General features: G+C 40.1%; 1 protein-coding gene across 3 annotated transcripts; it reads right to left on the reverse strand.

Moving 5' to 3' along the window:
* Positions 1–205: 205 nt before the first annotated feature.
* On the reverse strand, positions 206–16,262 carry csgalnact2 (chondroitin sulfate N-acetylgalactosaminyltransferase 2). Of its 3 annotated transcripts, XM_036547097.1 has the most exons (9): positions 16,178–16,262; positions 15,507–15,589; positions 11,201–12,350; positions 4,129–4,345; positions 3,688–3,789; positions 2,165–2,343; positions 1,503–1,597; positions 1,229–1,310; positions 206–519 (listed from the first exon to the last, which is right to left on the reverse strand). In XM_036547097.1, the coding sequence occupies exons 3-9, from the start codon at positions 11,850–11,852 to the stop codon at positions 227–229; spliced, it is 1,620 nt and encodes a 539-aa protein (XP_036402990.1). In that variant the 5' UTR covers positions 11,853–12,350; positions 15,507–15,589; positions 16,178–16,262; the 3' UTR covers positions 206–226. The 3 variants fall into 3 exon arrangements, with proteins under 3 accessions (XP_036402990.1, XP_036402988.1, XP_036402989.1); XM_036547095.1 differs by lacking the exon at positions 15,507–15,589; XM_036547096.1 differs by lacking the exon at positions 16,178–16,262 and having other exon boundaries at positions 15,507–15,993.
* Positions 16,263–16,956: the final 694 nt, after the last annotated feature.

The raw sequence follows: 16,956 nt of genomic DNA on the forward strand, positions 1-16,956 counted from the left end.
CCTTATCATGCTGTAGTCCTGAAGGATTATTGAGCACAATCGACACTGCGAACTCCATGCCACAAAGGACCATGAAAAAAATCACCCTCCATCATTAAGGCTGGTCTTAGTTTTTCCTCTTTGCCTTTCAGCAAATCGCACTTTTCAAGTGCCAAGAATCAGCACTCGAAGCAGCGGAGACCCCATTCTTTGCTCTATGCGCTGAGCAGTAAGGGTAGGCTGCAGTTTAGTCATCCATCTTGGTGTGAGTCTTGTAGGCCTGCTTGCGTAGATGGGCCTCGATCTCGTCACGAAACACCAGCATGCCCAGATGGGAGTGGGAGGCCTCGTTCATGGCCTTGGACTGGATGCACATGCGGTACTGTTCTGGGGTCAGCTCGTCCGCGCACTGCTTCTCGTGCCACAGGTGGAAGAGCCCTGAGACAGGGGTGCGGATCACAATGAGCTCGCTCCGCAGGTACTTCCTGTACAGGTGTACATCCTCCACACCCCAGCCTTTCACTTCAAGGTCAAATCCCCCTGGGAAGGGAAAATAGAGAACACACATTTAACAGCAGGAAATTTAAAATAAAACAGGAACCAGGCATGTTCTAAGTTGCAGCACATAACACTATTTTTTAGTTTCACCACAGTGAAACCATGAGGGATGGATGTGAGACAGCCCTCATAGACCATCCCCTTCACACAACAGATCACCTGTAAGGTTTAATGCCGCTGTCCCCATCACACAACAGATCCTGTCTAAAGTCTAATGCTGTGGTCCCATTTCACACAACAGATCCTCTCTGCCATATTTGTTAGTGGTTAAGTTTGCTGTGACTGGCCTGCTATGTAGCTAGCTGGCATTGATAGCTGGGTAACCAGCACCGGGCTGTGGGTTATGAGCCATGGAGGTCAACAAAGCTGTACACTGACAATAGCAATTTTGCACAGGGCTGCAATGGGTAGATGCTGTAATGTAGGCAGCTTGTTAGCTACTTCTGTAGTGTTTGTTGTAAAGTAGAAGACTGTTCTATTTATTGTTGATGTCTTTTCCAAGTGAGGAAACTAATCACATTAATTATCACTTGCCAGTAATAACAACAAAAATGCTTCAAATAAAAATTAAATTAACTTATTTAACTACACTTTATCATTCAAACATCATTCATTTCTAAATTTTCTGAGTACTCTGTTCTTGGATGTCATGAATACCTGGGTGATGACCTTTGAATTATGGCAGACTTACCAATGCTGAGAAAGTCCGAGCGATATTGACAGGTCATTCCAAAGCCAAAATCTCTCCAGAAACCAGCATCTTTCTTGTGAATCTACAATAAAACACACAATCCAGACACAATGTATTCATTAAACATTCCAAAAACACCCTGCTGTCAACCTTCCAGTTTTACTGACATTGTCAGTTATACCGTTCAACTGGGGTGGAATATAAATGGAATTACATTTGAAATGGGAATTAAGAAAAACATTTAAATCATGTGAATGATTTTCATGCAACTCACCAGCTGATGCTCGATAGGGGGAGACAGCTCCAAGTTTCCATACACAATGGCAGGATTATACAGACTAAACACCACTGGATAAAATACTCTCTTATCTGGAAAAAACAATGTATCAATGCAATAATGAATAATATACCCAAGCATTTTATTAAAACAAAAGAGTGATTAAAATGCATCAGTCAAATATATAAGTAGAGATATGAGTGACTAAGATAAATCCAGGAATGGCCATTAGGGGCAGATTCAGTGATGTGTTCAGTGTTAATATCAGCTTTTGACATTATGGTCATGAGCACTTTCATATATCCCCACAATCCCAGACACTCCTGTGTTTGCGAATCAGTTCTTCCAGAAAATATTTATTTAATCAGTTTCTATCACAACAGCTTCACTTCCTAGGTTGTAATATGAGTTCAGGCAACAGTTCCTTCTTTAAATTTAATGACTAAATGTAATTGTAGCTGCTGTTTTAATATCAGTTAAGAGAAAAGAGCTGCAGAGAAAAGAGCTAACATTCCCTTCTGTTTTTTTGCTTTGCCCAATTGCTCATTCACTGAGAGCTTAAAGAAATACCCCAGTTTAGATACTGGCTTGTGCTACATAAAGATGACAAACTCCTGCATGCTTGCAGTGTAACAACCGGTAATGGACCTGCCACTTACTGGGAGTGCTGTTCAGCCGGCAGGTGTTGAGAAATTCTAGTGTGAAGTAGATGTCCACATCGCAGAAGAACATCAGCACGTCGCCCTTCTTCCACGCATGGGCTCCTATGTCCAAGCCTCGCCCTCTGGAGAACTCCTCATCCACTGGAATCAGGGTGTAGTTGGAGAAATTGTCCTCCCTGGGAGGCACGTGTCATTTTAGTCATGTTAAAATGCTGCTGTTCAACCTCTATGTGCCATTTCAGTCATATTAAAAACGTACAGTTCAGTCTCTATGTGCCATTTCAGTCATATTAAAATCCTGCAGTTCAGCTTCGATATGTGAAATTACTAAACTTCCAGATAAGTTTCCAGTTTCCACACTATACACCAGGTTCCTTTCATCAGAGCTACTATCATTGTATCAGGTAAAACTGCATGTTGGTGCAGAATGCATATTGTTCAGGAACATGATGGTAGTTTCCACTGTTATACAGATGATATACCATTACCATTACCATTATTAATGAAACCAATTTGAATGACTATAAATTTCAGATAAGCTAAGAATTTCAACATCCAAGCTAGCTATGTGAAGGGAGGTCAGGATCCATCCTTTCCTGTAATTCCAAAATGCAAAGGCTCAAGAGCTTGGTGCACTGCTGGACTGATATCTCTCTGGAATTTCATGTCAAAACAAATCACAGCAGTCTTTCTTCATCCTAGAAGCTTTGCAAAAAAGTTTACTTTCTCACATTTGGAAAATTAATGCCTTGCAGTATGGCAACCCTGACTGTACTCTGTCTGCAAGTTGAAAGTAACATTCAAAAATAAGTCACAACACAAAGACAAAGACCTGCATCAGGGAAAAAATCATGCTTTAGCTTCAGCACTTCTGATCCCTCACTGATCAAAATTCCCTCACTGCAATTAGAGGCAAACACTGCTGCAAAAATTGCCTATACATATATCTAAATCTGGGTTCTTAGTGCACAGTTTGTGGAGGCACACAATCCCAGTAATTAGGAAGCTGTACATGAGCATTCAATGGCTCTATAGTTGAATTAGTTGGTGATGTACAAACCTGATTTGCCAGCTGACCATCTGAAAAATTATCTGATCTGCAAAGATTTAACTTGACCACTTCAACTTTATGTCACTTCTGATTCATCTGCTGTCCGATGTCTCTAAACACCTTGTATCCCAGCAGAGTGTGAATCCAGAAATACACTCCTGACAGAAATGTTGTGTTCATGTTATATTTAAAAAAATGATGACCTCCTCTCTGGACCCCAGTAGCCCCTTCCAATTCTGACATCACCTTAACTATCCAAAGCAAAGCATCTAGAAATAAACTGAATATTACAAAAGTGTAAATGTTTGCAATTTAAATGGAAATGATGACTATTACAATTTGCAGGTAACATCGAAATTAACCATGTCAGTCATTTTAGTGCCTCGTAATGTGTTTTTCCAATGAGACAGCATTTTTTAAGTTCCATTTTTGAATGATATCAAAATCAGTCAAGATTAAAAATACCAACCTGGACATTCTCTCCAGTGCAGATCTGACCTCGTTCAAACCTTCCTGGCCAAAGTAGACCACGGTGAGATGCACCTGCCTGTCATGCTGAATACATATCTCCCTGTGAGCACAGAAACACACAGTTAAGCTAAAACAGGACCCATGCACCTATTCATACACAACCAGTAAATAACCTCCAAAAAGGACCCACACACCTCCAATCCATTCTCACACAACAATATAAGCAAATTAACTCCAAACAGGGCAATTTAAACACAAACAATTAATGTCAGACAATTGCCAACATTTCATAGGGTACCAAACTTTCCAGTCAAAATGACATTACCAGGACCATATTAACCCAGATTTTATTTCTTATGCACTATTTTAAACAATACACTTTAAATACTTTAAAAAATCCAGCAACATATACTAAGTGGAGACTGCAAAAATGTCTAACCTGAAGTTGAGCAGAAACTGTGAGAAGGTGTCCGTTCTGCCAGACAGAGGCACAATGATGTTAACAATGGTGCTGGACGTCTCCACCAAGGTGCTCCTGACCTTCATCAGAGGTCCAAAAGGACGGAACAAGGTGACCTGCTGGAAGTCTCCAGAATCCTCTTTAGCATAGAAGAGCTCGTACAGCGTGCCTTTGTCTCGCTCTGTTCTGTACAGCCCTGAAGACAGAGGTTTCTGGGTGAAAACCAAATGCAGAGTACAATCTTTGATTTTAAACCTGGATCCTGAAGACGATATTGGACCCCACATAATATTTGTAAAATGTTTGTATATGTAAAAAGGTAACAATGTAAGGTTAGATAAAGAAAATTAAGATAAATGTATATGAAATAGCATAGAAATTGTGTTAATGACATCAACATTCCCAGTTACACCACTTTCAGATCACTCCCAATAATTCAAAGCTGTTTTCAGAGCTGTCCATTTACATCATGATGCATCATGCAAACTTCAGACAAGTAGAAATCACTGTCTACAAACCAGGTGAATTTGCAAAAATTATCCTTGGTTTACTGTAAACAATCACACAAAATGTGTACACAAAGAATTTCATTTCAAAGATATTACGTGCTCACTCAGCTGGCTAGTTCTGAAATTATTTACGCAAGTTCTGCTTTCTCTTAAACTTAACCAACACACTTAACATTGTCAGAATGCTTGATGTATGTACAGTGTTTCCTCTACAATTTTTTTTTTCAGAAGGTGGGGGGGGAAAGGGTTTTGTTGTACCTGGGTGGTGCACGCGCGTATTACGCCGGCAGTCGGAGTGAACATCAATAGGTAATTAAAAAATATGAAATAAAGTGACACTTGACTGCAAAACAAACTTTAGAACATATTTATTGACATCTATTTATTCACACATAATGCCTCTTTGACCCACTACTTACAGGGGGCACTATATATTAGCCTCAGTGGCAAAGTTTGCGGCCTGGCTGAGAGCACTTAATTTTTTCTTGGTTTTTTAAAGAAGAGCTGTTAATATTAATAATAATTAGCTGGCCATGAACATCAATAGAGAATACATTGCAAATGTTTATTTAAACAATTAAAAATAATTACAGACAAATATCATTTAGATCAGTTGATAAAAGGCCCAACAATGATTGCAAAATTGCAAAAACGTACACAATTAGATCTAATATTCACTAAGAAACCCAAAAGAATAATTAAAAGTTACAATTTGATTACTGGCTTATCCAATCATAATTTAACTCTGGTTTTAAGGAAATTGACTAAAAATGGATTCAAAAATACTACAGTAAATTACACAAATGTTTTTCATTGCATACCTAAAGGCAAGCAAGCTGCATTTGACAATGAAATGATTGGTTTGAACTGGGATGATGCACTATCCTCTGATAATTTGGAGTATGATTGTAACTCATTTACTTCTAACATTAATTCTGTAAGGGAAAGATTAACTGTAAGGGTTCAGAAAAAAATCAAGAACAAAGGTAATCTACCCTGGTTTAATGAAAATTTGTGGAACCTGATGGAAGAATAGAGATTAAGCATTAAGGAAAGCTATTAAGTCTAAGACACAGATATGCTGATTTATAAAGGCTTGAGGAACAAAGTTATTCAAGAACTGAGATTAGCCAAATTGCATTTTTATCTTCATGTAATGAACAAGGCACAAGGTAATAGTAAATGAATTTGGAAAAATATTAATAATCTCACAAGGCGGGAACATTTTTAAGGAGATTTTCAGATTAAAGCTCAGGGAAAATTAATTGAAGACAATATTTCCATTGCTGCTATTTTTAACAGTTTCTGTTATAGATTCTATAGGTCAGGGTTTTGATCTGGTTACGATCGATGAAATAACAAGTGAATAATGTCATCAGCTCCTTAAGAAGCTCTAAATGCAGAGATGCTTTTCAACTTGATACCATGCTTATTAAAAAACACAAAAATACTTCAACTCCCCCTATTGCTCATTTAATTAACCTGTCAATTAAACACAGTATTTTTCCCCACTGACTGGAAACATGCCATTGTTATTCCTATTTTTAAATCTGGAGACCGCCATGAAGCCAGTAACTATAGACCCATAAGCATACTGCCAGTACTTTCAAAGGTAGCCAAGAAAGTTGTCATTGAACAACTGACAACTTATCTCAATACAAGCAATTTTGGTTTACACCATATGCAAAAACTACTAAAACAGCTACCTTACACCTAATAGAGCAAATGTAATCTAGGCTTGATAAAGGAGGAGTAGTTGGTGCTGTATTTTTAGATTTGCATAAAGCATGTCAAACAGTTAATCAGTGTTCTTATTTTTAAACTTTCAAAGTTTCATTTTTCATCTAAAGCACTGGCGTGGATGTCCTCATATTTATACAATAGGATGCAATGTGTTAAAGTTAATGATACATGGTCTAGCAACATGAAGAGCACAATGGGTGTACCTCAAGGATCGGTGTTAGGCCCCTTATTGTTTAGTATGTATATTAATGATCTTCCACAACAGTGTCATGGGAGAGAATTGCAAACGTATGCTGATGACACTGTTGTATATACATATGCAAAAACAGCAGCTAGGAAGCTAACTACTGCCATGGAAAGGAGCGCTGATTGGCTTAATCAATTCTGTCTTAGCTTGAACATTAGTAAAACAAAAGGTATTTTCTTCTCAAAACCCAAAGTACAGCCTCCTAATGTTGACATTTTTATTAAGGGTGAAAAAGTCGATATAGTTATGAACTTAAATATCTTGGTGTAATATTGGATCCAAATCTTAATTTTAAGAAACATGGTAAGAAAATGGTAAAAACTATTAAATACAACTTGGCAAATTTTAGACAGATTAGACACTCTCTTCCTGTGGATGCAGCCAAGATATTTATGCATATCATGATCGTTTCCCATATGTCCTATTGTATTACATGTTAGAGACAGGCCAGAGAAACAGTTATTAGACCACTAGACCACTAGAATCTTTGTATAAACAAACCTTAAAAATTCTGGATAAAAAGCCATTTCAGCCATTTCAGTATCATCAGGATATTAGAGAAACATCATCTTCTGAGCTTTGACAATTTTAGACTTTTCTCAAATTTGTGTCTAGTGTATAAAATTTTAAATGGTTTTGGTCCGGTTCTTTACGTGAATTTGTTTACTTTTGCTCAGAAAACTGTAAAAGCTTTCTCTGTTTAAACCACTGCCCAGTGGAACGCCCTACCAGATGACATAAAGAGTTGTAGTTCTATTAACAGCTTTAAAGTCAAACTGAAAAATCTGCTAAAAGCTTCTCAACTTTGCAATCACTGACTATATTCTATGCCTTTTGCTTGACTATGTATTATTTTCGTTTGCTTGGTACGCAAATATCTATGTTTTTAAGTTGTTTAACATACTCATGGTGCTGACAAGGGGTGTGTGTGTGTGTGTGTGTGATCTATTATTGTAGATTATCTAGCTTGCTTAATGTTGTTCTGTCACTGAGTGGAAGTTTTAATTGTGACCTGCCAGGGGACTCTCGCCTCGGCCAGGTGTCGCCACGGGTCTCCGCTTCCTGTATCCGTCGTTTAAGCAATATCACACAAGACTGTGAGGCCAAAGATAATCACAGCCATGCTGACATACAGTATAACAGCACGATGATATTGCTTTTATACAGCAGTTCTGCAAACAAGGCTGTTTATCAAGTAACGATTATTTGAGACAAGAAATTGTGTTTTGTGTCGTTTATTCGGCTCTGCCGACAAAAATAGTTCCTTCAGGATTACATTTGCACGTGTTGTCAAGCAACACATAAACAATTTCTTGACTGCAGGTTAGTTAGCTAGCTAGCTACATGCTTTTATCACACACAAAAAGGCTAGCTAGCTACTTTCTTTCATACCCGACAGCAGCAGGGATGGAAATTAGCACCAGCCACCCGCCAAATGCGGATACATTTGTGTGCTGGCGGGTGAATTTTGTCAATTTACCAGCCACTGTGGCGGCTACGGGTCCATTCCAGTCAGATCCGATCGAATTATCTAATACCTTGGTCAGAAGCACAACAATGCGCTTTCCACAACCCTACAGTTAGATCCGGTCAAACGATATGTTTCTGCTTGGGCCGAAGTGGCTACTCTGTGAGTGAGAACGACCATTCACTCGGACTCCTCACTGCTAATAATTATTACTCCGCGTTTGAATCAGCATTGCGACTAGCGTTGAGCAAGTGAGGAAAGTGAACAGGGAGAATGTGCAAATTAACCCAACATGTAAATGTATAAATTCATGCAAATAAATAGACTCTCTGACAACTTATCTGACACAAAGTGGCTGCAGTGACACGGTAGGCTCAGAGCCATAGAGAGATTTGTTCTCTCAACTGCTCTACGTAGCTACCCCGTTACTTGGCAACTATCGACTCTAAGTTGGAACTATTTGTTGTGGAGAATGAATAATAAAGGTTGCAGGCAACTACGTCAAGCATCACTTCTGTCAGAAGTTACTGTCTGGATAGAATTTACTGAGGTAGTGCTAGCCTAAAATGTGGCGTTACATCACCGGAGTAAAAAGAACCGCTGAGGAGAGTATGCAGGAGCGAAAGGACCGTGCCAACGAAACAAGGGCCAATAAGCATTTCAATGACAGATGGCGAAAATCTGACAGTGGAGAACACCGTGACTGGCTTGTATATGAGGAGACGAGTCAGACGATGTTCTGCTCGGTGTGTCGTCAATATGCTTCGGATGCTCAGAAGTCGAATAGTTTTGTTTGGTGTGCAAGTGTGTATGGCTGTGACTATGTGTACATAAGAAAGTGTTAATATTTTCCGTGAGGCTAAAATATACAATTTATGAAGTTAAATGATAAAATGTTTACTTAAATAAATATGACTTAACATGGTAGATACTTGTGTATTGTTTTTCATATGCAGTTAGAGTGTAACATTTGGAACTGGGACATTGAGTTGATAGATAATTGTTCTGTACTGTGGTGTGGACTTGGGGTTTAACAGCTGAACAGTAGTAACTTCTCTCCTTAGTTAATACTGTTTTCTCTCTGACTTTTTTGGGGGACATCCTTTTCTATAAAGCACCTTGGATGGTGTGATGCAGTTTCCACTTTCTTTGTGTGGGTCCAGTGCTCAGTTGAACATAGGAAATAACTTGAAGTACTTTAAATTCCTATAGTTGCAGGTAGATATTGCTAACCATCATTTTGAATCACTTCATTTCCTGTTATTTCACAACCTGGCAGATGACCCTTGGACAGGGTACTTTCTATGTCCAAAAGAGATTTTTTTCTCCTATGATCATTCATTGGTAGCACCTAATTACTGTATAATCAGTTCTGACAACAAGTACTGATTGGGAAAATCATGTGCATGTCTTGTACAAGAAAAATACTTTTCTTATATATTTTTATAGGCATTGTATTGTACACACTAATGCTTACATATAAAAAGTGGCTGGTAAAAAAGTTGAGTGGCTTGTAGATTTTAGAATCCACCAGCCACAGTGGCAGATGGACAAAAAAGTTGATTTCCATCCCTGGACAGCAGGCTCGCCAGCTACTTTTTATCATACATGTAAAGGCTGCTAGCTATAGTACGGTAGGCAAGCAAGCCACTTTTAATCATACCCCACTACAAGCTAGCGAACTACTTTTTAGCATACATGGATGGGCTAGATATACGGTAGGCTTGCTAGCTAACTATTGTTTATCATACCCAACTGCAGGCTAGCTAGGTTCTTTTTTTATCATACACGGAAACATATCCACATTTGCGCTGTCTGTAAATGTGAATTAAGTTCGCATTGGTGTAGGCAACAATTGCATTGGAACATCTGTAAAGCGAAGTGGATACATAATAGTAAAACATCCAAATGCTGTCATACTCTATTATCAGCACTCTTTGGAATGCTCTTGTCCAATCAAATTAATCGACTGGAACTAACTGTTGTATAATTCAAATTAAAAGCCCTCTGCAGAGTCGCGTAATTGCAACTTCATGACATTTCATAAAATTCTGAAGCAGCAGCGGGAATAATTTTGCAGCGGCAATGGAAATGCAGATGTAAGGAATGTAAATCTTGCATGACTTCAAACACACATGAACCACATGAAATACAGACTACAACATTCATTGCCTTGTTCATTTTCATTTTATGAACATAAATTACTGAAACAGGGTTTCACCTCAGTGATGGAAAGATTCTGTGTGAGAATGTTGCTGTTGTACAATATGGTGTGAGTTTGTCCATATTATGCCTAACAAAATGCATTCAAACAAGATTACCTATACAAATACTCAGACCACAGAAAACAAAGCAACCAACGTGACTGCGCTCAACAGAAGTTCTGCACTGGAGTAAGAGAGGTTTCAATTCTATATTTAAAAGGACAAAAATAATAGATCACTGACACATACTCAAAGCTGCATTCTAAGAGACATTTTTTGGTTTGGAATCATTTTCTCAGGAATGTTGTTTTTGGCTACTACTTCAGTGACTGTCAAGTGAAACAATAGTTCACTCTACATTTAGGTATCATTTGGTTTTACCTAAAAATACACATTTTGCATTCATGTTTAACCACGTAGCTAGTTTAGCCTTCAGCTAGTAGATAGCAGAATGTTATATGCAATTGTGCAGAAATTCAAATTACAGCTGGCTATACATTTTTCATTTTGTGAATATTGTAGTTCATGCGGGGATCATGATGCCTTCCTCCTACCAAATATAAAACTAACTATAACCTCAAGGACAAACTTCTACTGTTCCACCTGCCATCTCAGTAACCTACACAACAAAGGTACAGATACTGTACCATGGATATGCATGTCACTATGACTTGTTTCTGTGCTCAGGAGTACAACAGGAGAAGAGATGTGCTTCAGAGTTTGGTTTTATAGCTTCTGGCATGAACCTAACCAGATCCTGCTGAAGTCACAGCATGAATACAAGTCACCCAAGTGGACAAAAGAATTCACACTACAACCACATGACTAAAAATGCCCGCAAAAAGCAGCTACAGTCAAGGGAAGCGGGTTGCACTCCTACCTTCAATGAAGTCGTTCTCGGTGTACATCTGCTTGTGCGCAGTCAGGCCATCTTCCTCCTGCCCGTCGTCCTCACTGGGGTTGTTGATGATGTCCAGGCCAGCCTCGATGACCTCGCTCAGTTCGTCCCGCCGGTCCTTGCGCACCGGCTTTTCCTCAGGGTGCCGTGTCAGCCCCATCTCCAGCTGGTACACTTTGGTGGCTGTGAAGCTCTCAAAGGGCACAAGAGCGTACTCACTGGGCAGGCGCGCGCCCGTGCTGACCTCGGCTTTGTCAATCTGGGAGTGCAAATACTCCAGAAGGTCGCCAGGCTCTGGATTCCTGGGTTCCGCATGGCCCCGGGCCTCCAGCTCCTTCTTCTCCTGCAGGGCCTTCAGTTTCTCACTCATGTCCTGCAGCTCCTGCTTCAGCTGGGCAATCTGCCGCTTGAGGCTTGCTGCCCGGCTCAGGTGGCGCTCCTCCTGCTCCTGCAGCAGGGCCTGGTAGTACTCCTTCCCGTAGGGCTCAGAGCCCAGGCCGCCAGGGGCCAGCCCAGCGTCAGCCGGGGGTGTGCACTCAAGCAGGTAGGCAAAGAGCAGGAAGACCAGCAGGAGGAAGCTGCCCAGGAGCAGCCAGCGCACACGGCCCTGCAGTAGCAGGCCCCGTCTAGCCATTGCACGTGCACCCCAGCTCACGGGCCTAACGCTGCCATCCTCTCAAGACAAGCCCCAGCCAGCCTAGCAACCCACCTGATGCAGCCCTTAAATTTGATGGCCGCCCAAGTGCAACATTTCATGCTGTCAGGGGTCAGTCGAATGACATCGTGACAGAAGTGAAATAAATCCACACCAGCATTACCGGGACACATGTAAAATCAGTGCAAAATTCAACTGAAGAAAAAAAAACATTTCTTCAAATCTTCAAATCGAATTTTTTTTTTCCACTCCAAACAGTTTTAGAGATCCTTGCCATTCATCACATTGTCTTACCCTCATACCTTGATTCATATCTGTTTGCTGCTCCCTGAAATTCCCTTTTCATTCAGAAAGTTCAGAAGTGACCATTTTGTCCCAGTGGTGTTGAATTCCTGATGGATTCTGTGCTGGCCTTTCTGAAGCAGTAAAAGCTGTGCTTGAAACCCACTGCTGTCTGTCAACAAAGGATGGTTAAACCTGAAAAAGAGAAGTAGTTACATTACATTATTTTTTAAATTATTATTTATTTTTTACAAAATAATCAGCTTTTCTTTTACATTGCAAAATATCCCCTAGTGAACTGGCAAACTGGAAAAACATTTACTTTGTATCCTCAAACAATGACCTTGTATCAGTCAAGCAATACTCAAACTGTAAGAACTCTACAATCTGCTGTAAATCATATCATATTTGAGGTGTTTGATCCAGTTCCTACATATCACAATCACTTTTTTACAGCTAGATTCTGCAAAGCTAAATGATATGGGTTTGATTTTCACCATTCCCTGGCCAGATACCAACGGTAAAAAAATGAGCTACAATGAGCTATTCACTTTGTAACAGTATGAACTTTCCATACATGTCTCTCTGTGCTTCTCTGGTATAACATATTCATAGCTATGCATCATAAAATGACTCGGAATGACATTTGTTTCAGTGTCTGTATCATTTGGTGCTGGTGTCTAAGTGGCTGTTATTTCCGTTTCTGTTGTTAGTGTTACAGGTCCCAGGGGGCTGGGATCCCATGAACAGTTAATAATTGTGGATAGCCTGTTAGGAACAGGGGAAAAGAAAGCAATAACGAGGGGGGAGAGTGTTTGTTGTGTTCTTCAGTTCTGCTCGTCGGCATCTTTTATTTAAATAATAAATCCTTTTTTCTCTTATTTGACTTTGGTATCTTTACAAAGTCTCAACTGTAGAAAAATAATTACATTGGCTTTTCCTTGCAACAGGTTTCACAAAGTAAATTAATTCAGTATATCACAAAATTGTGACCATACATTTAGTGGGTGCCACATTAGTATTATTAGTTAGTAGTATGATGAGACAGTCAGACTCCTTAACACAGGTAGTTAAATGATACAATTGAGGCATACACCTGTTCATTAACAACATCCAATTCAGTGAAAAAAATAAAGCCAAATGGTAAACAATTTATCTACTCAGAGAAAACATAACTGCAGCTTTATGCAGTCATGAGCCATAAAAACAAGTTTTAAAAAAAGAACAATTCACTGTTAGCACTGTTGTGAACTTCTGTTGTGTGTTTTTGCACTGTTAAGAGAATTGGCTGACCTATGTAAAAGCCTCCCAGAGGCATGTTCTATATTGTTATGACCCTGATTCATAAGAGTGTCTCATTGTGTGCTGCTGATCCCCCCTCCCCTTGTTTGAGGGTGGGGCTGTTCGCCCTATCTGTCTGTCAGTCGAGTTGCAGGTGGCGGCTGGAGATTGGTCTGGGGATTGCTGGCGCCGTTTTTAAACTGACGTCTCTCCGATGCCGGCTGGCTCCTGCTTTTCCTGGCTCCCAACCCGATCGTGCATGCTGCTGTGTGATCGATACTTCTCTGTGTCGTTGTACATATCGTTCCATGAATTCATTGTATATATCGTTGTATGTATATATCGTAAAAGAGAACAGTCTGGGTAGATGTGGGGGTGAGAAGCCTTTTTTGTTGATCACTCTTTTTCTGCTGTCTTGCGTTAGGAAGTTAGGTAAGTCGCTTGTATTTTCTTTTCTTTCGTAAACAGGTTAGTTAGCAGAGGTGGAAAACCCCGGCTTCAGAGAGTAAAAGTCCTTCCACGTATTTGTTCTAACCATTCACTAAACAAGGTGATTTCACTAATTAGCTCCTCTACCTGGCCGAAGAGTTGTGCTAATTAAATTCAGGTGGTGTAGTGCATGGGTGGAACAAATACGTGGCAGGACTTTTACTTTCTGAAGCCGGAGTTTTCCACCTCTGTTAGTTAGTGGTGTTCATAGTAGATTGTTTTGTTTATTGTTTTGGCCATTCTCACCCCGATGCTAACACTACCGCACTTGTGTAAATAAATCACTTGTGCCTAGCTGTATTCGTTGTAGCACGGGTCATCCTTGGGAGCGAGGAAAGAGGGGAATCCCTTTACGTTATGCTCAGTTTCCCCTAGGCTGGGGAGTAACAATATGTTTAACAGGGCTCAGAAAGCAAGCAGCCTGCAATGGCTCACTTACGGCAGCTGCAGTTGGCACAGTGGCTACTGTTATCATGGGACAAGAAATTCCTTCATGAAATATCAATGGCTGGCATAATATCAGCACTTTAGCCTGCAAAACAGCATTAATGAAGAAATACAACAGTTGCCATGGTTGCCATTTTCTTCCTGGCATATTTTCTCAATACTTGCACTGAGCCAGCATGACAGGAGCTCAACAGTTTGTTTGGGGGAGTGGCACTAAGATGAAGAGTAGTATTTGATGCCATATAGAGTAGTATGATGCCATATAAATCCACTAGGTACCTGTTTGTAACACCAGAACACTTTCTTGGGGGCGGGGATTCATATCAAAAACACAGATTCATTGAACATATAGGGAAGGCATCCAGACACAGATTATTATATACTGTACGTGTTTAAGCATTTGTGTGTGGATGCTTTCCCTACACATTCAATAAATCTGTGTTTTTGATATGAACCCCCCCACCTCCAAGAAAGTGTGTGTATATGTGTTTAAATTTACACACTGGACATAGTCTAAACATGATTTCCTGGAGGTACTTTCAAAATCTAAAGATCTAAAGATGCGATTCTCTCTCTTGCTGGAAAGCAAGCTATTAGCACCGTGTAACACCGGTTTCATACAGGCTACATGGAGGCTACCTTTGTGCAAGTTGTAGGGGTGCAACGGATCACAAAACTCACGGTTCAGAAGGTATCACGGTTTTTGAGTCACGGATCGGATCATTTTTCGGATCAGCAAAAAAGAGAGACGAATATAACTTTGCTTTCCATTTATTACTTAAAGAACTTAAAGAACACCTAAAACAAGGAACTTTTGCCCTTGGTCTTAAATGAAAACAACATTCAAGATGTCCAATGTTTAAATAAAATCTTAAAATAAAATATTCAATACTCAATTGTTAAATTTAAGTACAATATGATTCTGCTGTCCGTGTCCGAAATCGCTCCCTATTCATCGATCCCTATCCGTACGAATCACGGATCAACTACGGTCCCTTACACTACTACCAAATAGTACTTCCTAGCACTGTCATGAAGCGCTTGTCAATGTGAGTCTTGACGTGTACAAGCAGTGATGATGGATGGTCAGTTGTCAATGTGGTTGCTGTAAGAAAACATGAATGAGAAACTTACGGAAGGTGGGGATCCGCACGCCTGTCCCCTACTGGATAGGATGGAATACCCTTTCGTCAACACAGCTTCGCGGGGTAGCATGCCTGTAAGCCAAATGTCTGCTACTATTGTGTCGCGGTCGTGCACGCATGCGCAGTAGCTCTCCTTATTGCCACCGCACATAAGGGATGCGTAGCACATTTTAGTTTACATTTCGTATAGCCATCGGTAGGGAGCAGCTTTTAAAATGATCGTCACCAACTTTCACTCACAAGAGCTATACATTGAAGACTGCATGTCGCGGGTGTTGCTTATTGTTGCTGGCAGAACGGTTGTCCCCCATTTATTTAACAAAAAATAGGAAGGAAACGGCACTCAGCATCCAACTAGCCAGTTATAGTCAGCCAAACCATCCACAGTGAGCACGTTAGCTGTAAATGTAACTACCTAACTGAATAACTGTATACTTGTGGCAGAGGTCTTCATTAATTTCTCAAAGTGACGTTAGTTTGCTACCTCGCTAACAAGCAGGATGAGCTAATCGGCGACTCCAAATCACAAACAGGACTAGTTAGTTAGTCTAGCTATCTTGAAAAAAGGAGAACATTAAATATTAGTTAGCCACAATGCTGCAATCCGAAACGTACAAATCTATGAACATGCATTTACAAACATATTTTACACCCACTTACCCAGGATGAACACAAGGACACTTCTTTTAGCAACCCATTTTGCCTATACGGAAAGAACACGGTCCGTTTTCAAAGGGGAAATGGGGGCTGTACTACTTCTTCTTCGGTGGAATGGAAGCGGGCGTCAGTAAACTAAAGGTGTTTACCGCCACCTAGCCACTGTACTGGAATGTGGTGATCAGTACAGCAGGAGCATTATCAGCTGGGCCCAGTTGTTCAAAAAGTTTAATCTGGATCACTATGTTATGTTTTGCTATCCAGGATCAGGTAATCCATTTTACTTTTGTACATTGGGTTGGATCACCCTGATCCAGATACAAATTTTTCAAGATTACCAAAGCCGGATTACCAGTGCTCTAAATGGGACTACATATCCCAATGTAGGCTACTAGCTATGTAAAGAACAACAGGTAGAATAGCCAGGGTGGGGTCACTTTAAGTGTTTTTATTTGAAGAGACAGAAAACAGCACAGGGAGCGTGCAACATAATACTTACCTGTATTGTCCTGCACAACATCACTACCAGGCGCAATGTCCCTCTCTGTGATGATGTTTATGATGCACCTGAGCCTGTTGAAGACCCAGACCAACCCACGGTGTTTTCTCAGAATGAGGGACTGACTTGATGTGCAATAACGGATGCAATTGTTATTAACTACTTTTGACTGGTTCATCTCTGATGTGTCATTGTAAATAACATACAGTGATAAATGACAGTTAAAATTAAATATTTTTGTTTGATATTGACAACTGTTTGGGGGATTATTTTATGGGGACAA

This window comes from Megalops cyprinoides, chromosome 15, assembly GCF_013368585.1.
Source record: "Megalops cyprinoides isolate fMegCyp1 chromosome 15, fMegCyp1.pri, whole genome shotgun sequence".
Lineage (NCBI taxonomy): Eukaryota > Metazoa > Chordata > Actinopteri > Elopiformes > Megalopidae > Megalops > Megalops cyprinoides.

What these genes read in the sequence shown, in the direction of transcription:
- csgalnact2 (XM_036547095.1), bottom strand. Translation starts at nt 11,852, where the DNA reads ATGGCTAGACGGGGCCTGCTACTGCAGGGCCGTGTGCGCTGGCTGCTC. An exon ending in CGAGAACGACTTCATTGAAG is followed by an intron (nt 4,346 to 11,200) that starts GTAGGAGTGCAA and finishes CTCTGTCTTCAG; the next exon opens with GGCTGTACAGAACAGAGCGA. An exon ending in CCGGCTGAACAGCACTCCCA is followed by an intron (nt 1,598 to 2,164) that starts GTAAGTGGCAGG and finishes TGTTTTTTCCAG; the next exon opens with ATAAGAGAGTATTTTATCCA.